The sequence below is a fragment of the Excalfactoria chinensis genome, chromosome 5 (genome assembly GCF_039878825.1).
Source record: "Excalfactoria chinensis isolate bCotChi1 chromosome 5, bCotChi1.hap2, whole genome shotgun sequence".
Classification (NCBI taxonomy): Eukaryota; Metazoa; Chordata; class Aves; order Galliformes; family Phasianidae; genus Excalfactoria; species Excalfactoria chinensis.
Window position 1 is genome coordinate 6,338,291 of NC_092829.1, and position 22,068 is coordinate 6,360,358.

Below are 22,068 nucleotides of genomic sequence, written 5' to 3' on the forward strand. Positions count from 1 at the left end.
TATTTGGCAGTAATTTGAGAACTTAGAGAGTTTCTTTTATGCCATTAAGACTTACTGAGAGCTGCGATGCAATATTTTTCCTGTTTGTTTACATTTTTTTTTAATGCATTCGTTTTTTAAATATTAAAATATATTTACAGTAAAACAGGTTTTGTGACATATTATTTCTCTCAGGGTCAAGTTGTAATTGGGAGCGTATCAGAGAAAGAGAAGCAAAATGGTTCACTTTTGGAAGAAAGCGGTGTGTTGTCAGACAGCCTATTACAGAATATCCAGCAAGGAAAGGACAGATACAGCCAAACTGCTCAGGTACCTGACTAATATTATTAATAGATGTCAGTGTGTATATATGTGTGTCTGTTCATTAGCGATGCCTGTTTAATTCCTTAAAATTTATGGTCATGCAGAGACGTATACTCCTCACCACATAAAAGGAATGATAGAGGCACCAAGTATATAGTGAGAGGTCACTAATCTGGAGATGCTGGTCTCTAGATCACCCCAGGATAATTACACCACAAATAACTTCAGCTGTGGAAGCTGTAGGAGAAACCTGGCAAACTCCCTCTTTGATCTGACCATCCAGTAATAGCAGTTGCAGGCAGAGAGCTGACCACTTAAATAACCACACATACAGAAATTTCTGGGGAAACAGAAACTGTTTCATAGTTACTAAGGTCCTGGCAGACTGAACTGAGCAGGTTTCTCCAAGAAACTGTGTTTGGGTTACCTGCTTTCATTAAGCTAAACTGAAGAACAGGCAGGAAGATTATGGAGTGCAGTGTTCTATGGTAAGCTTGGAGTTTGGGCTGTGGCTTTTACTGGTTGTAAACGTTATGCGTTTTTCAAATCAGGAGGAAGATGATAAAGAGAGCCCAGTTATGGACAGATGTGATGGAGTCCAAGAGAACCTTCTGGACAGCACAGAACATCAGGATGATGTTGATATTGAAAGTGATGAAAAAAGAAAGGAAACAAGTCCAGTGAAGGTAATTGAGCACAAATTTGAAGAAAGTGATTGAATTTGAGGATGTCTGTATACAGTTTTGTTGCAATGGGGATGATACTACAAATAAATAATAAAAACCTGATATTTTTACCTGATGTGCAGTAAATACAGATTATATATACATTAAATCTCTGAATCCTTTCGTGTACAATTAAAATGTGCATGGGGGGACTGTTTTGTTACTGTGGGCTGCCACAAAGTGGCTTTCTGAGGACATGATACTCCAAATCACCAGACTGTATTGTGATGCCTTTTAACTAGTTTATTGGAGTACTGTTATTTTGCTTGAGTCTCCTTCATTTATTTAGATTTCTTCTTTACTTTTCTAATGCAACTTCATACATGCAATGCTGTGTTCTCTTTTGTGAACCATGATAAAAGAGGAATTTTGTCAAAATAGAGCTGGAACTATGATGGTGTGTGGGAAGAACTAAGTTCTTGTTGGAGACAAAAAGCTAATCCAGGGGTCTTGTTGTCATTGTCACCTCCCTGAGGAGTTGTCACATAGATGATGGAGCCAGGTGCCTCTCAGACCTTTAGTTTAACATCCCCTGATTTACCTGTAAGGGTGGGCTTCATAAATATGCTTCTCAAGCATTGTAATTACTATTCAGTACGTTTGATTAGGGGTTTTTTTTGTTGCTTGTTTATTATTTTCATTATTGTACAGCAAAAGGAGAAACCTGCTGATGTCAAGAATCAATCCCAGAGAGAAGATGAGGAGCAGGTTCAACAGAGTATGTGCCTGAAGAGTCAAGTACTGAAACCTGTAACAGCTGAGGCAGATGGTCTGGAATCTGACCCCTCAGTTTCTACAGATGAGGTAAAACACAGTCTCGTATTTCAAGTTATTGGATTTTTGTTACAGAGGCTCTGGCTGAAGTTCTGTTATAAATGAAGAGGCAATTATTGTCACATAGAAATCAAGCTCATTGTGTATAATTCAACTTCACGTCCATAGTAATGTTGAACTTAATCTGAAATACTAGCCACACATTTATTTATTTTTTTTTCCCCAGTGGGTTTGTTCAAAAGAGCAGCGTTGGTTTTCAGAGTCATGATCAGTATTTTATATATAGGCCTTCTCTTTAAGTTGCTGTTTGCTATAACGTTCTGTGTTATGGTAGTTAGCTGTGATAGTCTTTGCCATTATCAGGAAGGGAGAAAGCTGAAATCCAAAAGAAAATAAAACAGAGAAAAAATAATTGAATGAATAATAAGGTGCCTTAATAAATGGCGTTTCTAAGTGTATTCTTCTTTACGAATAATAGTGTTTCAGCACAAATAGCCTTATTGAGAATTCCTTCTGCTTTGTGATTATTGTTCCTTGTTCAAGATGAAGCCAGTTACGGCCTTCATAGTTAAATCTTTATGCAAGTCTGCAGATGATCTTTCCACTGGAAGTTGAATTTGGGACTTTGCATAGGGAAAGTGAAGTAGGTTATGCCGACTTCCTGAAGAATGTCTGCATGTCTGGATAAGAAACCAGGATATAGATTTTGGGCTACACTGTGGAGAGAAGCCAGAATCATATTTGGCCTGTATCCCCATTATTGGCAGTTTCCCACAGGGCTGCACTGTGAACAGTGAGTAGCAGTTTTATTCCTGAAGAACAACACCTGTTTAGCAACCCCCATTCCCCTGCATTCTCAGCTTTACCTCTCACCACCCAATGAGCTGAAAAACTGTGGAAAACATTAAAAGTAATCTGCAGGTAGACTGACACCATCTGTGTATCTGTATGTCCAGATGAGTGTGAGGAGAAGCTAAAAAGACCCAAAGACCCATGTGTGTGTACAGAAGAGAAGGGGAAGGCAGGATAGATAGACCTATGAATTTTGAGTTATCAGTAGGCAGAAGGGGGTGCAAGGAAGATGTTACTTGAAGGAGATGTCAGAGTTTCAAACTTTAATTGAGATTTCTCAGCTAATTGAACAGTGCTTGCAGGACAGAATGACTGCAGAGGTGGGTGATAGTGATGGGAGGACCTCCTAGGATGAAGCAAGAGCAGGATTTAGTCATGGCGTACACATGTGAAGCCAAGCATTGCAGTCAGAAAACTTACCATGTTAGGAATTCTTCAGAAATAAAACATACTGTTTTGCATTGCAGAAAGAAGGTGCAGCAGGGGTTAATGAGAAGGTGCTATTTCCTGGACTGCAAGCAAACACTGAGTATTTTGAGGAGGAACAAAAGGTCAATGAGCTGAAAAATGAAGTGGCTGAGCTGGATATTGTGCTTATAAATGAGCAACTGAAGGAGCTGGAGGTATGGAAATTGCAAAGCCATTCCTCATTGTTAATGTAGCGATACACTTACAGAAGTACAATTCAGTTGGGCAGAACAAAATTATTGCATGTTATCTTGACTGAGATTTGACTCCGTGGTTGAGGCAGTTTGCGTAACAGGTAATCTACAAACACTGTGCCTTATTGTAAATATGTCCACGTAAATGCCATCTTTTGTACCAACCTTCTGAAGGCTTCTATTAGATGCACCTGTGATTGTGTGTGTACCTCTGTGATGTGTACTTGTTACACGTAACCAAGGAAGCGTATGTATGTGACTGCATCAGTATTCTGTGCTGAAGCTGAGAGTGGTTAAGATCTTTTTCTAATCCTTTCTGTGGTGGGTTTGTTTGTAGAATTTACAAACTGAACTGGAAACGTGGAAAGCAAAATCTTTGTGTCCGAGTCAAGAAACGTTTCCTGATGCAACAGGATCACACGGAGCAAAGCTGCAAACCCCAGAGCCTGTGGTGCCCTGCTGGGACAGGCTGCTTCAAGAACTGGATGCTGTTAAGGCAGTAAAGCAACAACAGTGCTCTTTAGTTAATGAGTACCAGAAAAATCTTTCTGCTGCTCAGTCCTCAATGAAAAATTTGTCAACAGAAAAAGATAACATAAAAATGTAAGTATAGTTGTGGGTTGCTGTTAATAGGTTGCATACAAATGTGGTCCTTAATGTTTCTGGTACGACTGATGTAGGCTGAATTTCATGTTCTGCTTCAATAATGCTGAGGCACATGTTGTTTTATACATCTCATTAATGTTCGATATTAACATCAATAATGTTCAATAGAAATTAGCCCCTTGATCACCGTAAGGTAACACATTAATTAGACGTCTTAAAATGATTTATGAAATTGTTGATTTGCAGCAAAGAGATTGGAAAGAATTGAATAAAAATGTGTTTTAGAAGTGAATTTAGAAGCTGGATGTATTTTAGAAGTGAATTTCAAAGCACTTTTGGAAATAAAAGACAAGTAGAAGCCTTTTTCCAAATTAATCCCGAAGGAGTGAGAGTTTTGCAAGTTCTTCTTTTAGCCAAGATTTTTCCTTAATTGCATAGCAATGTAACTTGCTAATTATTAATTCACTTAGAGGTTACTTAGCACTATTGTTGATTTATAAAAAGACAACTTTTATTTTAGGAAATGGCACATTCTGTTGTATATGCTGTAGTTGTAAAGAATACACGTTAGAGTTAGTTAGAGTTTACCTTTACCTGCAGAGATATCCAGAAATAATTAACACTGTATGAATAAGCAAGAAAGTCATCCTGTTAGGATTGTTAGGACACTTGTGAGAGAGCATTAAGAAAGATATATACGTGAATGAAAGTGAATGAATCATTTTCTGTGTGACAAAACTCTCTTAGAATATGCATAGTTCATATTGTTTTTCTTCTTTCTTTACAAACCTGTTCATATTTTTGGCAGGGGTCCTATGAATAACACAGTTCTTCTGGAGAAAATTAAAGCGTGCGTACAGTCATTACACAAAGAAAGAGATGTTTTAAACCAGCTGAAGGCTCAACAAGAGCTTTTGTCGCAGCATTTAACACGCATGGACAGAGTGTTAACTGCAAGCCAGATGATGCAACTGGAGCAGTGGTGGCAGCACATGGAACAGGCAGTGCAAAAGAAACATGATCAGGTGTTGGCAGAAATCAATGAATTTAACACGCTTATGGATAAAGCACAGGATATTCAGAGATTGATACAAGAGCAGTATTTGCAAACAGATTTGTGTTCCTCAGCTGGAGAAGAAGCCAAAAGCCCCATAATTTGGACCGCAGAGTTACAGAACATTAAACATGGTCTTTCCCTGTTAAAAAGAAAGATAGAGCTGCAAATGAAAAGAATTTGGAGCGATGAAGAAAAGCTGGCTTTGGAGAGCTGTATACAGGATTTGCAGAGCAAATTGGAAGCTTTATCAGAGCAATGTACTCCTCGGGATGACGTTCGGATCACTGGGCCTGCTGTGAGGAAACAGGACATAATGAAGAAGCTGAAAGAAAATATGTCATGGGTCAAAGATTTGCTGTCCTCTCTTGATCAGAAAGCAGCACTTTTCCCCTGCGATGTTAAATCACAGATCAGAAATTGTGAGCTTATGAGGAATGAAGTTCTAGATAGAGAGCCTGTGATTGAAATGCTGGGTAATGAGCTCCAGCACATCCTTCCCAACTTGAAGCCAGAGGAGATCGCTGACATGACCTCCCTCCTACAAGCATTACAGAATTCATACAAGGCTCTTGCTTTAAAGTCCGTTGAAAGATTACAGCACCTAGAGCTTCAGCTGGAAGAGAGGCAAAGACTTATTGCAGAGGTAGAAAAAGTTCACTGTCAGCTTCGAAATGCAGAGACACTTGGCAGGCCGGACATGAACCGAATCAGCACGTGCTCAGAATTAATCAGTCAACAGGACATTTTAAAGGAGATTTTAAAGGACATACAAGAGATTGAAGGTCTTATCTCATCCCATTGTGAAGAGAATCAGATCACAGCTGGGGAACTCAGTCTATCTGAACAATTATTTTTGATTGACCAATTAAGAAGTCTGAAAAATAGAGCAAGGAAGACAAAGAGGCAAATTCAGAGTAAATGTCACGAAGTGGGGAAAAAAATAGCAATATACAAAGAGTTTGCAGAAGGAATAACTTCGCTGCAGCAGGATCTCAGTGATCTGCAGTGTAGTGAATTGAAACTGGAAGAACTAACAGAGGCCACACAAGAAGTAAAGAATAAATGCAAAGCTCTTGAAGAAAAAGTATTATCTTTTCAGTCGAATTTGTCGCAAATAATGAAGTTTAAAGAAATCTTTGAATGCATAGGTCTAAATTGGGATGCATTCCAGCTGGATGAATTGCGTGAATTGCAAACTCAATTTTTTAGAATTAAAGATAAAATTAAGGAGAAGATAACACATTTTGGAAACGTTATTAGGGAATATGATAAGTTTCATGCATTGCTAAATGACATCCAGACTATGACATCTGCTGTAAGAAAAGAAGCAGATATATTAAATGATAGGTCTAATTCTTCTCCTGCTGAGAATCTCATATCTGCACAGATTCTGCTTCAGACAATTCAACAAATGTTGCACTTAATCCAGGAGGTAGCAAATCAAATAAACGAGAATGAGGTTCTTCACACGCCATTCAAAGAATCAAAGAGGCAAGAAATAAAGAGCCTGGGGAAAGATGTTGAAGAATTGGGTCAGATTCTTCAAAACTCGGTCTCTAGTCTCCAGTGTGTAAACAAGGAAGATATTCAGAATGTGGCAGAACATCTGTCCCATACCATAAAGCGTGTTCAGTCAGAGCTCCAGCAGCCACTGCTAGTAGACATGAAAATGATGCAATATGAAAAGATGCGATGGGAATCAATTCAGAATATGTTGTCAGCGGAGTTTTCTGCTATTAAATCTATAATGGAAAAAGAGAGGGAAAGTCAAGGAGAAAAATCTCTTGCTGCTGATACAGAAACAAAACTAAGAATGCTGGCAGATCATGAAATACAACTGAAGACAGACATTGCTGCCCGTGTTGTAAGTATATTTAGTAAAAGTGTATGTCTGTGCCTGTAATGAAACCTGTGATTCTTATGTTCTGCCGTTCTTTACTCTGGATTTTTCCAGTATTAGTATCTCCTTTATACCCCCCTTCCCTATGTTTGAAGGCAATCAGCACCTCTCTATGGCTACATGAGTAGTAGAGGGCATTTGCTCTATGAGTTTGGGGCTTGAAGACCAACCACCTGTGAAATTCTGAGAAGGCCATCTGGCCATCCAGAGGAGCACAGCAATGTTTCTTGATTGTTCCTTTGTCTTTCAAACACTTTCAGTCCGCTCTGGAGGAGGCTTGTAAGGCTGGTGAGCTTTACGCCAAGGCTGTTGAGAGGGCTGCCAAGTTCCTTGAGGACTGTGAAGCTCAACTTTGTTTTGCTGCAGTAGAGCTGAGTAGTTCAGAGGACGCCTATCAAACCCCACAGTGGAAACAAGAAGAGTTTGATTCCGCAAAGGCTGACTTAGAGCAGTTGTACTCCAAGCTGAAAAATGTAGTGAAACCAGAAGACAAAATATGTCTGGAAAATACTTTAAGAGAAATAGTCAATAAAACTTTGGCATTAAAAGAGAAGATTCAGAGAAACGAGGCTGACAGACTGAGGTATGTTCATGTTCCTAAATGTTATTCCTACCTATGACCAAAAAATGCAGTTTTGGTTCTTCTCTTAGCCAGGTAATTCAGCTGAAAGAACCATAAGCAACTCTGTTGTCTTTAGGCGTGACTTTAATGGAAGGAAAATTAACAGAAAATAATTGTATTTCTAAAAAAATGTTTGAAAAGAATGGAGACTTAAGGGAAGACACACAGTTCCTTCAAGTAGCTCTGGCTGATGTTTTATATTCTTACCTCCATTTCTTTACCACTGGGATATTTACACCTGTATCTCTTTAATATACTTCAGCTCCAAAATCTGAGATATAAAAAATACTAATTGAAAATAGTTTGCCAAATAATTAGTCAGAATTGCCACTTCAAAAGATTTTTTTTTTGCTTATTATGCTAGTGGGTGTTATGTTTGGAGAGACAGTCAATCATAACAAATTATAATTGGTCTTGTAATTGTTTCCTACAGATATTTGGAAAAATACAAAAGCTATTCCAAATGCAAAGATAAAGTCCGTGATGATCTTAACAGTCTGGGAAAGATGCTTGGGCAGTCTTTATCCCAAATACCAATGTCTTATAAGGAAGCTTTGGAAAACTTACAGGAATGCAAGGTAAGAGAGGATCTGAAGAACTTGAAAAACTCATGCAAAGCTGTGATGCGCTTGTGTAGGGCATATTGTATCAGGGTAGTAAGAAATGCTTACATTTATCTTACATTTATGTAAATCACAACATGTATTTAGGTATCTATAAGTAGCCTGGATTGTAATGTGCTGTGTAAAATGAGTACATACTTTTGCTGTACAAATCAAACATTACCTGTGCTTTAGTTGGTGTCGCATTTCTGTTCAGATTCCTCATTGCTGCTTTGCAGGACCTGGATTGATCTGATTTCTTAAATTGCTTTTATTTTCCCTCAGATGGGAAAGTCAGAGTACTTCCACTTCCCCATCCAGAATCTGCTGCTTTCTCCTCACCATACCTCTGCTACAATGAACCTTCCTGCTGTCTTGTAGTACTCATCGTATTACAGACTCTTCATATTGTGTGTCTGTAACTCATTCATTTCACTTCCAAATAACCATAAAGTAAAAGCAACCTAATTTCTTGTGCGTGCTGTTCTTGTGATTGTTTTGCTTGTTTTATTTCCCTTTCTCCGTAGTCTTAGTCGATACAGAATTCCCTCACTAAAACTGTGTTTAGTCTGCTCAGCGGAGTGATTGCCATTGTAATAGAGGATTCTAATCATGTTACTGAATGCTTCATTAACACTTCTGATAGGCTGTATTTATTTATTTGCTTGTTTATTTTTGCATAAGATTTTAGTCTCCAACATTGACTCGGCTGAAGATGATCTTGTGAAGCTAAGGCAGGTCTCAGGAGAGCTGATGAGATTATGCAAGGGAAGTGACAGGGCCCTGGGCAGGATTGTAACAGCACTGTGGGAAAATTGGCTGGGTTTGCTTGAGGCAGCAAAAGAGCTGGAAATCAACTGTGAAGAACTAAAACAAGAATGGAAGTTCATCAATGAGGAGGTGAGTTGCCTAACAAACAGTAAGTTTTGAGGATTGTGATAGAGCTGAGACCCTTAGATAGTAAATCTACCTGTGCAGGGCTGAGATCAATACAGAGCATCATTTGTTTTTCCCACACTGATCAGTCAGTTACCTCCAGACTTTCTTGAACCTGGAGTCAGAAATGATGGGGATGTTTACAGCATACATTGCCTGCACCCAGCCGACTCTGTGTGCGGCTGTGTTCTTTGTTAAAGCAAGCTCAAATGTTTTGGCACCCATCAGAGGTTCGAGCTTTCTGGATATGCAGTTCCTACTAGTCAGTTATGCATATGAGTAAATAAATAATATAACTTAAGTTGATGAATTAAAAAAGCACTTGAGCTCATTCTTTGACATGCTGTTTACTTAGCTGGAACGAGAAGCAATAATTCTTGATAAGCTCCAGGAAGAACAGCCAGAAAGTCTTAAAGAAAAAGAAAAAGCCACCAGAGAGGAACTGGTAGAATTACTGGATTCTGTGTATGCATTTGAGGAAAACGTCAGCAGGCAGCAGCTCCTCTTGCTCTTACTTCTTCACCGAATAAGGAACATCCTGAATACATCTGAAAATGTGGAGGCAGAAGCTGCCCTTCCTGCCTTGTGTGAGATAAAGACTATGCAAGACCGCTGTAAAAAGTAAGTGGTGCAAAAGTTTGGTGAAACTTGTAACACGATTACTTATAAGAGCAGCATTTTGTTAGATATTGAAGGATGTGTGATAGATGTACTGGGCTTAAAAAGGATAATCTGTTGAGTCACACTAGTGCTCCATCTAAGCCATCTTCTATCTTCAGAATGGCCAATGGGAGGTACTTGATGAGGGGGAAGACTTGAGCCTGATCATGTCATTTGTGGGCTGCGATTCAAATGTAGAAGAAAACATCAGGGTTCATGACTGATTTTGGAAGCTCCAAGCTCTTGTGAACTTGAATGAGATGTGCAGGTCTTCTGCTCTTCTGAAAGTCAGACCTTGAACATTTTACACAATGCAACTTTTACCTTCATTAGTGCCTTGATGAATGTTTCCAAGTTTTACCTCAGATGTTTTTTGCAAATCTGAGATTACAATCACCCTTCTGCATGCTTATTTTTTTATGTGGAAATCTTCATTAGTGTCTTTTCTCTCTGCCTTGGCTTTTAGACTCTACGATGTTTTCTGGAGCATCGTTCCTGATTAAATAGCCAGGCTGTCTGTTTTGATCTGTCATTTATACTTAGCAATATCTGAAGACTCACTTTCAAATAAATTGTGTGCTCTGATAACTTCTACTCAGTGTTAAATCAAACACAGTGTATTCTTGCTGGAAATCTGTCATAGGTTGTATGAAAAGACTCAGGACCATAAGAATTTGGTACAGTCTGAGATTCAAGAGAGGAACAAGATCACCGAAGAAATAAATGCTGTGAAAAATGCATTACAGAATGCTCTGTCTGCGCTATCCCAAGATGCAGTTGGAAAGGCAGCACAGCTAAAGGTTAGTAGTTGCTCTCTGACTCTGTGGGAATCTTTGGAATATATTCTCTTTTATGTTGGAGATTGAAATCTCTCCAAATAAAATGAGTTGCAAAGCATGTATATCCATATGCACACTGAGTTAAAGAGAATGAGTCTGGTTCAACAGGATGCAACTGGCCTGCCCTGGATTTGGTTTGCACTCTTTTTCCTCTACCATCTCAGTTAGCAGAAGCCTTCGTAGACTGCTAAGAGATTCACAACCAGTTGCATGCCTTTTAGGAAGGACTGCTTAGTGTATACCCTGTGCATTTTCCTCCTCTGCATGCATAACCAGGGCAGCTTCGAATGCACTGGATCTGATGTTCCACATAAGTTGGTTAATCTGGTAACTGCTTTTTAGAAGCCAAATTGTGATCAGGACTGCAGCCCCCACCAGCCTTAACTCTGCACCAATCCGGTACATTATTAATATACATTTTTATCATTCCAGTATATTTTTGTTAGCTTTCTTTGAATACTGGACTTTACAAAATGTTATTGCTAACAGTTCCAGAATCTGGGTTTATATGCATCGATTTATTTATTATTTCAGTTATGTTGATCTTGATTTAGTTTTGTTTTATTTATATTTTCTTAACTTTTGGATCTTGATCTAGATTTTATTTTTACTATATTTAAGTTATTTTTAAACTTCAGAATGTTATAATTTATTTATTCCAGTCTATTTGAGCTCTGTCAAACTAATCCCCAGGAAAAACAAAGGGACTGTTTTAACAGGCAAATGCTTTCCAAATAACCAACCTGTGAAATGTGGGCATGCATTTGTATTCAGAAACCAGTTTGCAGAGACATGCTTTGGACGTTTTCCTTTGGACACTGGTGCAGTAGCTGATATTGTAACTGTCTCTTGCAAATTCAGGTCAGGGAGTCGCTAAAACCCTGTGAATACTGGCATAGCGTTAATTGGTACAGCAGCTTATTTGCTGTAGAATTAGGCACGCGGCTGTTTCATGGTTTCATTTTACTTACTTATTTGTTTCAATCAGAGCCAGTTGTCTTGAGATGACAGGAAATGAATCAATTTCAGACTCTCACATATATCTTATATGAACTGTGTTTGTATCAGAGAAAAGATTCCCATGCAAAGACTGGGAGTTAATGGATAAAAAGGGTGTTAATTTTAATGCCCAGTGGGAGCTTTTTGCCCAATAACATCATTAACTTTTGAGTTTCTCAAATGACTGAATACTGAGAAAAGAAACCATAAAACACAACTTTCCAACTTGAAACTCTAGAAAACCTTTGAAACAAATGAGTTTCTTCATTCTTTCTGCAGGAGAACTTGGGTCAGATTTTATTTCTAGGCCACAGACTCTAGATAGTTGTTCAAGTTTCTTTTATCTCATAAAACCTGCATTCTTCATGCAGGACTGGAAACTACTGCTTTGAAAGGAGCCTGCTGTGCTGCTCTGCATAATTGCCTGAAAGCAGACACTTCAGCTTGAAATCTGTTGCTTTTTTGTGGCTTTTGTGTTGTTAATAATAATGAGGGAATGAACATTGGCTATTAAACATCTTTAAAAGAGAAAATACACTTTTGGCAGAAGGGATGGCACAAAGGTTAACCTTTAATCATCGGTGCGCTTTGTGTGATTACATTGTTATACCTGTCAATAAATACCAATGACATGGAATAGTATCAAGTTTAATTAATTCTTAGAGATTGAAAAGCATCGTTTGATTAAATGAATGAGTATTTCTTCGGTTAATCTGCTTGCAGAGGTAGTCGAAGTAGGATTTATGTCACAAAAACAGCTTTTCTGAATCACACTTATGGCAAGAAATATAAACCATGAGATCTTTGTGTATGTATACATACATGCGCATGTGCTCAAGAAAGAATGGCTGAAAAAATCTCTGTTTCATAGGAAGTTCAAAGTGTGATTGATAAAGAAAGTCAAAATCTGAAGGATATCATGGAGAAACTCCGGATCAGATATTCCGAAATGTACACAATAGTTCCTGCTGAAACTGAGGCACAGCTGGAGGATTGCAAGAGAACCTTACAAGACTTGGAAGACAAGGTAATTGCTTATGGGATTTTCATACAGCAAGGTGGGATGTATCTTGTAACTACAAATTTAACATCAAAACATCGAATATTTTTTTATTTGCCTTTTTACTCTTGGTGAAAAAGTGTGCTGGAGAAAAACTCCTAATGTTAACTGTCTTGTAGAATCAGAGTTGTAGTCAGAGTTGGTTGGAATATTAGCTTAGCTTAACTGAGAAGAGTTTTTATAGTTGAGTCAAAAGACTCCTTTGAAACCACTTTTCTAAAGATTAAACTTGCATGTATGTTAAAGGGTGACAGTGTGGCTCTTCGTACCACTTCTCAGTACATGACAGCATTAAAGCAGGCAGAGTGAGTGGGTAACTAAATTACAATGAGGTGATTTTTGCAATGCTTTCTGTATAAAGGGGATGTAAGCAGCTAGAACCCGAATGTTTAATGAAACGATATTTAAATCCAGTTACATGTCTTGTCTGTCGGATTAGTCATTTGTTTTATGTTGTATTAAATATTTAGAGACCTATTAGTTACAGTTCTTAGTTTTAATTAGGTTTATTTTTACAGTTTTTCTTTCAAATTGTAACATGTCTTTTCAGAACCAACAACTTGATAGGAGAGAAAAGGAGAATGGGGAATAAAACAGTGTTTATGCTTTGGGTTGATTTTTGTGTTTTGGTTTGCTCTTTCAATTGCTGAGATGAAGGGTTATCCCAATGCATATGTTATGTGCTGAAGAGCAAGAACTGCCCTGGAAACATTTCAGTTTTGAATAGAGGAAAACAGTGCAGAATGTGTTGGAATTCTCTTTCAATGCCTGGAAATGTAATTCCAGATGAATTATAGTGCAACTGGAGATCAATGTAGGTACATAGCAGGAGGTACCAGCCTGTGCTAAACAGAATTAACTTGTCTTGTTTTAATGGCATTCCAGCTTTCTTCTAAGTAGGCTAACATAAGAATGAACATAAAATGTAGTTCTGATGCCACGCATTTTGCATGACAAATACTATAAATTCAGACCACTAAGAATTAATGAAAGTAATGAAATCCTGCCCTGTGGGTGACCAGAACACTGACAGGTCCAGCCAGCTTTCATATTTCCAGCTGTGTCACTCTGCTCATATGGGTTTCTGTTTTGTGTTTTTGCTCTATTTTGCAGGAAGAAACAACCTCTGCACACATCAGTAGTTTATTCATGCTGAATATATGTCAGGGTTGTAATAAGGGTGAAATGTTTGGTGATTACAGTCTGAGTTGCTTTTTACACAGGGTTGTAGGTATAATATGTTGTGGGTGGGATCATAAATTGTTCTGTGTAAGAAAAGTACCCAAAGAGTAGGACTGTAGGTCTTTTTTCCTATGCATTTATTTTAATTACTGTAGTTTTATCAGTACAGTACAGTGCCTCAGAATGGGTATTATATTGTTCAGACAATACCTGTCAGAATCTTTATAAACTAGCAAGCATAAAGAAATAAAAGCAAATAATTTACTAAATAAGTAACGATCCTCATTTCCCACAGAATGACAAGTATTTCAGAATAAGTAGTGACAAACCTCAATAGCTGGTAAACTAGAAATCTCATGTAACCACGCAGCATACAGCTGTGCATTGTGTACGTGCAGTTGGGCTTCACAAATCCCAGGCCTGCAGCACACAAAGAATTCACTGTGATTTAACAGAGTACTGATAATCAGCTGACCCTAACAGCTGGCAGGCTTTAGTGAGAAGAGACATCACCTTGGGCAAGCAAGGGCTTTCTCACCCCCTGCAGTTCTTCTAGTTCATGGTAACCTGGTACCTCCTTGTGTCTCTCAGCTCTCTGCTTTGGCAGTGACTCAACTTCAGCGTACTTGAGAGCTTCTCTCTTTACACTGGAAATTAGGCCCTTTGGTGTTTTGATTTGAGCAAAAAATGCAATTTTTTTGTTTAGGGATTCACTGCACATTGATGCTTCTTAGTGTCCTTATTTCTTAAACAGAAGAAATAGTCAAGGCGTGATGATGCTTTTTATCACAGAAATCTGCGTGTGACCCTTTCTGTGGTGCAGTAATGGAGGACATCTGCTGCAGACGAGAAAGGAGTCAGCTGAACACAAGGAGTTTCAGCACCTTACTATTTTTTGGTTCATGATTGCCAGTCATTTAAAGGAAGGAGAAATTGTTGAACGAGATGTGAGCATTCAGTCTGGTCACGTTGATGCTTCTCCCAGGAATTGTGATTCCATACTGGTGTTTTTAAGTGACTCATCAAAAGAAACGTAAAGAGAGTTCTATTATTTTTAGTGAGGAGGTACACAGAAAATAGCAGATCTTTGTAATCTCTACTGTCGTTTTTTCTTTACTGTGACAGGTTAGCTTTGAAAACTTGCAGAGTTCTCCTCAGTATGTGCTGAAAGGAAAAGCGGAGACTATTAACAATGGCCTTCAAGCTATTGAAAAGATGTTGGAACAGAAGAGTGAAAACGTTGCAAAAGCCAAAGAAGTTCAGAAGGTAGTTTTGTCTTTTATTTATTTATTTATTTGTGGGCATTGAAAGATTTTTGGTTGCTTTTATAGAGCCTGATTTACCAGAAGTGTAAAGCTGCCTCCATTCATTCTGTGTCCTTAATAGAAGAGGTACAAGCAAGCATTTATGTGATGAACATTTACCTTTTCTTTCTCACAGGAGAATAAGAAAATGCATGCTTTTATTGCTGTGAATCACACTGGCAGATGCAGAGTGTTCTGTTCTTGTTATATCAGTTCAGAAAGCTTTGCAATTCCACATGCTCAACAAGAAGAAATAACTCTTTGTGCCCAACCATGTATTTCATTTCTTCTTTCTTTATGTGCAGCAAATCTGGGATATGCTGGACCTTTGGCATTACAAACTCAATGAACTGGATGCAGAAGTGCATGACATAGTAGAGCAGGATTCCTGCCATGCACAGGAGTTGATGGATATCTTAATGACCCCTCTTCAGCATTACCAACAAGTCTCACAACTTGCCGAGCGCAGAACAGCCATTTTGAACAAGGTAGAGACAAATGTAAACTTCATATTTGCTCCAATTTGAAAAATTTGTGTCATATTAAAAAAGAAACAAAAGCAATAGCAGCAAAAATGACAAAAAACAATTGAAGGCTTCACAAAAAAGGTTCTCAAATAGATGACAAGCTAAAAGTAGGTACGTTGACTTAACATAGCTAAGAATTTCTGGAGTAACAAACATTGCCTCCAGTTTCCAGTCCATAGAACCAACTCTGCATTGTGGTTGATATGAGTTAACATGGGCAATCCATGTCCCTGGATCAACAGTGTTACAGTTTATGATACCTCTGCCAATGAGTTATCCAATTAAATAACATTGCCACTGAAATCATAACAATGTCCCCATGAGATGTAAGCCCACAGATGCCAGAATTACTTTTGTTTAGAAGATGAAACTGTTTCAGAAAAATTTAACTCGCACTTCTCTATTTCACCATTCTAATCTGGCCTTGATACAACACATCCAGTTTTATTCAAGCCTTGCCCATAAGTGTGTTTATCCTAGAGTGTAAATAGAAATGTATTTGTGCCCTTTTATAAGAACATCATTTCTTAGGCTGCCAACAAGATGGAAGAATGTGATGAACTCTTGAAGGACATGAAAGTTTGGATAGAAAACACCAACAGCTTGCTAAGAGCAGATGCTCAGAACGACTCCGCAAAAAGACTACACAAGTACACTGATGGCCTTCAGGTAAGTGTTAGTACAGATATATGTTCTCTTTATAACTAGATAGTTTATAGTTTATAACTATAAAGATACAGTTTTGCATTTTTCAGTCTTACTGTTATAAATAATTTTCAATAAATGCTTCAAGTGAAAAATGGTTACAGTTTGAGGGCATGAAATAAAGACAGGTACTTCTCGGTGTTGGATTTTAACCATCTTGTGAAAGTGCTGAAATGTAGTACATCTCTCTTCCAAAAATATATGGCATTGTGCTGCGTGACTAGGAACGTTTATTACTTCTTGAATATGTACCTTTCTGTACCTATTCTCTATTGTGCACATGATCCAAAATAGAGTGGTATTTTGCTGTCTGTGTGCTCACCAGAGACTTTGAAGTGAATCAATGTGCAAGGCAGTTCTCACTGTATCTTGAAGGTAATTCTGACTTCAAGAATCAAATGTTTGTAATATTACAGGGCCAGGCAAATGCCAACATGATTTCTAACAATTTCATATTTAAAATGTAAGTTTTCTATATGTCCACTTTTTGACTTACTCCAGAAGAAAAAGTTGGTGCTCTGAACATGGATTGTTGTATTAAAACTAATCAGAGCTTCTTTCCTATATTACAAGAAGTGGCTGACAGTCCTGGACCAGTGTGTTATAGATCAAATAGTAACAATGAAGAGATGGCAATTGACAAAATTTGTGTATGTTTTCCTGACCAAAGCTTATTTTCTTTTGCATTTGGGGTTTTTATGTGTTCTAGGCTGGAAAGTTTGTAGATTTAGAAACGTGCCAAAGGCTCATAATAAAATTCAGAGATACATTCAGTCCTTTTCTTCTGGTAGCAAAAAGATGAGTGGATCAGAAATATTGCTTACAAACTTCACTATTCTGTATTAAGATATTTGCTGTTATTGATTTAAAAAAAAAATAAATAATCATGCAGTTACTTGCAGGAGATGGGAAGAATGTTCACATAGAGTCATTGAATCATAGAATTACCCAGGTTGGAAAAGACCTTGAAGATCATCAAGTCCAACCGCAGCCTAACCAGTACCCTATCTCTAAAAACCCTCTGCTAAATCATATCCCTGAGTACCACATCCAAACAGCTCTTAAATACTTCCAGGGATGGCTTCATGCACAATTGGACAGATATTTTCTGCAGAGCTTCAGTTCATCTGCTAACTGGTGTGCAGGAAACCCTTTTCATGTCTCTGTCTGACATGTATGTACTTGGGGTCAGCCTGATAATTGCACAGAAATTTGGGAGGAACCTTTTCCATGATCTCATACTTCTCTGTTTTGGGGGTGGGATCCCAGAATTTAAAACCTTCCTCTACATGACTCATTATGATCATGTAGACTCATTTTATCTAATTGATTCCCTAGTAGTCATAGCAGAAGCCTCTCAGATTTCTGCCTGCAGGATGCAACAGTTTGGTTTCATTAAGCACAGAGTGTTTTAATCTGAACTAAGCTTTTGGAAATACAAGCAGTGGTCAGTGATATACAGGAAATTAAACCTGATTCATTCCGATCCATGTCATCTCTGAACTTTGATGTCACCAGTGATGGAGACAAACTAATTTCTTATTTTGTCTGTAGATGGCTTTGGAAGACTCAGAACAAAAGCAAAACCTCCTGCACAGTGTTTACTTGGAGCTGGAGGAGCTTACTCCCGTCTTTGAAACAGACACTATAATGCAGCAGCTGAATGAAGCAGAGGAAGAAGTAGCAATGTTACAGCAAGAAATAGCAGAGATTCTTCCACAGATCCAGCATGTGGCTGATGTAAGTTTGGTTGATCTGTAAGTTTTTTTTTTTATTGGAGCATCACAGTGTTATGAAATACAGCTTACATTGTCTGCATATGTCTTAGTTTCAGCTGGAGCAGAATTGTTTTCTTCAGAATGTCAGTATGATACTTTGTTTTGGCTCTAGGACAAAAACGATGTTGATAACACACTGATATTTACAGCTGCTCTTAAGAAAGTTTTATAGAGTCATGGCCGTTATCGCTGAAGGGCCCAATGAGCTGAGAGGAAACAGAATTGGAACCATTGCCTGCTGCTATATAACTGATTACTATAAACAAGATAGCGTCATACTCCTTAGAGGGATTGGTCAAACACTGTCTCAGCACCCCAAAGTGAAGGTGAAATCCTCATGGAAGGAGGTTCCCATGTCTCAGCAGGATCAGGCCCCAAACAATCTCTGGAGACTTTCTAAGATCCCTTCCAACACAGTTTTTATTTTGACTCTGTTGTCATGAGAGTTATCTGGGAGTGGTACTGTATGCAGACCCATTTTCCATCTGAAATAAGTCTTCACCTAGAATGCATGTTAGGACCTGTTTCTTAATGGTAAATATCAACAATGAAAAAGTGCATTGTTGCCAGTAGTGATTTATAATGTGAATTTTCAGGGGAATTTCATTTCCATACTCGGGGTTTAAAATAGACTAAGTGACCATAGGTTATTACTTCTTTTAGATGTTGTGACAACACATAGTCTGTAGTAGCTAGCCTTTTGGTCAGCAGCATCTGTTCATATTCTGCATATGCTGCATTTGTTTTTCAGTATTTCTTTTTAAGTGTTGAGTAAATGCAGAAATTCACATTGATTTGTTTTTTTGGAAGGGAGTTTCAAAACTGTACTATCTACAAACATTCCTTGTTTCCAAAATCTAGGAGCTGGAGGCCATTGAAGCTCATGTAAAAATGTTTGAGAAGGATGTAATGAAAATGAAGACAATCTTATCATCAGAAGATCTCTTGGAACTTTCTCCTAAAGACCAACTTAAACATGGACAGGTCTGCGAAAACTCCTATGTGAGCTATTTAGTGTATGACTTTGAAATGTCAGTATTGCACATATTCTAACTCTCAGGTCATTGACAGTTATTACAAACATAATTTCAGCTGCACATTTATAGTAACAAGTAGTGAAATACAAAAAGAGCAGATTGGTTGGGTGAAATGCTTAAAGGACCTGATGTCTGTGCTGTTTGTGTCTTGGGAGATGACTTAGGACCAGACTAGTGCCTGTCCAGGATGCTGGACATCTATTAATAGTTGAAGGTCTTTAGGTATTATTTTGGATAGTGTCTTCAGCTTTAGTTTCATCTGAAGGGAATAAAATTTGCATATACCCAGACAAGTGTGCTAAATGAACTCTTAGATGAGACTGCTGGGATATCCCTTCAAAAACCACAGTCCAGGTCTAACCTAGAACATTTGAAACTAAAGCACAATTGAGAACATGCCAATAGACAGTCAAAGTTTGTAACTACAGTATACAAGTGTTCCCACCATATTTTGAGTCTTCCATTTTTGGGAGTGTTAAGACCTGATTCATTCAATATGTATCACTCCACTTATCTAACAATAAGTAACATGGAAGCCTGCAAATCAGGCCCTGTTTTCCCAGAAATGAAGGAAAAATACAAAAGATACTTTTAGAAATGTAGGCTGAAGTGTCTAATTGCATACCCATTTCATGCATGTTATACCAAGTTATATCTTCCTTTTGCTTTAAAGAGCATCACCAAGGATTTTCATTTATTTATTCTAAGAACAAAATATTTTTCCTTCTTAAATAGGAAACTCAAAAAAGGCTACTCTTGCACATCATGGGTGTAAATTTGATTATTTTTTTTTACAGTTCACTGAATCATTCATCATCTATCCTGTATCCTAATAGGTTATACTTGATCATATTGGTCCGATGCAGAAGACCATCGTTCACATACAGTCCTATGAAGAAGCCCTTCAGCTACCAGGGGTGAAAAAACAACCTGTCTCAGTCTTCCTAAGAGCAAGACAACTTTTGAGAGAATTGGAAAAAATAGAAGAAATTACTAAGGAACAAAATGAACTGCTGGAGGTAATTGATTTGCATTCATTTATGTTATTTTATTTAATAAGATATCACTTCAAATACCTTTATTTTACAGGTCTGTAGTGCATCTACCATGTTTTCTAAGTAATGTTTTGGGGGATGTTCTGATTTTGTGTATGTGCAATTGCACATTACAGCATGAAAACAGAAAACTGAAATGAATTTCAATTGGTGCATAATCTTTGCCAGTTTGGTTTCCCAAGCCTACTGTAGTATAAAGCAAAGTGCTTTAGAACATGTAGCTTCTTACTAAGCATTTCAGAGGCCAGGTAGACACCGTACAGCTAAAATGGGAATCCCTGCCTTTTATTTTCAGATTGAGAAATTAAGGCATTCAAAGAACATTGCTATTGTCAGGCTGAATCAGCACAGGTTCTTGAAGAGAAAGTCCCGTCTCAGTAATTTGATCTCCTTTTACAGTAAGGTCAACCACTTAGTGGACAAAGGAAAAGCAATGGATGTAATCTTTCTAGGTTTTAGTAAGGCCTTTGTCACTATTCCTCGCAGTATCCTTGTGGACAGATTGTCCAGTTTTGAGGTAATGGGTTCATGCTACACTGGGGGACAACCTGGCAGAGTAGCAGAGCTCAAATGATTGTTATGACTGGGGCTACTGGTGGCCAGTCCTCTTCATTATTTTTATCAATGATTTGGATGGAGGAGTTGAATGCATCCTTAGCACGTCTGCTGATGACAGTAAATAGAGCGGTGGTGTTGACTCCATGGAGAGCATGGAAGCAATCTGGATAGTTTGGAGCACTGGACAATTAGCAGCAGCATGGTAAAAGAGGTGATTCTCTCATTGTACTTTGTGTTGGTGTGGCCTCACCCTCAATATCAGTTGTAATTCTGGGTCCTCAATATAAAAAGGATGCTAAGCTATTTGATGTTATCTGGAGGAGGGCAAGAAAGCTGGTGACGGTTTTGGAAGGCACATCCTATGAGGAGAGGGCTGTGAGGGTGCTTGGGTGTTCTAGTCTGGAGAAGAGTAGCTCAGCTGAAGACCTCATTGTTCTCTGCAGCTTCCTGAGGAGGGGAAGTGCAAAACGAGATGCTGTGCTCTACTCCCTGGTCACCTGTGACAGAATACATGGGAGTGCCACAAAGCTGTGCCAGGGGATGCTGGGAAATGTACCTTTATCACAAGGGTGGTCCAGCTTTGGAACAGGCTTCTTTGAAAGGCAACTGATGCTCCATTCCTGTCAGTGTTAGAGAAGTTTGGATAATGTTCATAATAGTGTGCTTTAGCTTTTGTTTGACTGCAAAGTGACCAGCCAGTGTGGAAACTAGAAAATGACTCTGAGATCTATATGATTCCTAACATCTTGGAGTTTTACTCTATATATCTTCTTAGTTCTGAAAAAAAGATATGGTAAAACATAAATACTTCAGATAAAAAGTTACCAGATTAAATAGTCAATAATTTTCAGAGTACTTGTAAGCCCTTGGAATCCTGGTGCTTTGCCATTACTGAGTATTACTGTGAGTCTTCTAACTCCTTTGTGTATTGCATTAGGTCAAGGTTTAGATTTTTTGCCTTTTTGAAGCTGCTGTAACCTTTTTTTTTGCTCAGCATTTGTCTTTATTTTATACACTTCCAAAAATCTGTAGCTGAGTAAAATTTCTTTGTGAGAAGACAGGTTGGAAAAATTAGTTCTTTGCTGCAATGATATCCAGCTGTGCAAAAAAGACTTTCCCATTCTATTGAGTGGGTTGAAACGAGCAGTGCTACCATGAGTCTATTGCCACCTAAGACATTACAAAGGATAAAGCCAATAAAGGGTGGTATTTTTTAGTGCTGCATTAGAAAAACAGAAAGTGTTCTAATAGGTTGAAGGCCACACAGGCTACTTTTGCAGATACATACCTTTTTTTCCCCTGCTTTGTGGATTAGTTTGACGTTT

The 22,068-nt window shown here is 38.2% G+C and overlaps 1 protein-coding gene across 1 annotated transcript in view; it reads left to right on the forward strand.

Moving 5' to 3' along the window:
* The window catches only part of SYNE2 (spectrin repeat containing nuclear envelope protein 2), a 162,388-nt gene that overhangs the window by 66,804 nt on the left and 73,516 nt on the right, over window positions 1-22,068 (forward strand). The window contains exons 45-62 of the mRNA XM_072337588.1: window positions 175-309; window positions 855-989; window positions 1,680-1,832; window positions 3,122-3,277; window positions 3,654-3,919; window positions 4,731-6,843; window positions 7,140-7,462; window positions 7,935-8,079; window positions 8,788-9,003; window positions 9,395-9,660; window positions 10,343-10,499; window positions 12,409-12,564; window positions 14,905-15,045; window positions 15,389-15,571; window positions 16,142-16,279; window positions 17,870-18,055; window positions 18,955-19,077; window positions 19,967-20,149. Of these exons, the coding sequence (XP_072193689.1) occupies window positions 175-309; window positions 855-989; window positions 1,680-1,832; window positions 3,122-3,277; window positions 3,654-3,919; window positions 4,731-6,843; window positions 7,140-7,462; window positions 7,935-8,079; window positions 8,788-9,003; window positions 9,395-9,660; window positions 10,343-10,499; window positions 12,409-12,564; window positions 14,905-15,045; window positions 15,389-15,571; window positions 16,142-16,279; window positions 17,870-18,055; window positions 18,955-19,077; window positions 19,967-20,149 (5,175 nt within the window). The remainder of the gene's footprint in view (window positions 1-174; window positions 310-854; window positions 990-1,679; window positions 1,833-3,121; window positions 3,278-3,653; window positions 3,920-4,730; window positions 6,844-7,139; window positions 7,463-7,934; window positions 8,080-8,787; window positions 9,004-9,394; window positions 9,661-10,342; window positions 10,500-12,408; window positions 12,565-14,904; window positions 15,046-15,388; window positions 15,572-16,141; window positions 16,280-17,869; window positions 18,056-18,954; window positions 19,078-19,966; window positions 20,150-22,068) is intronic.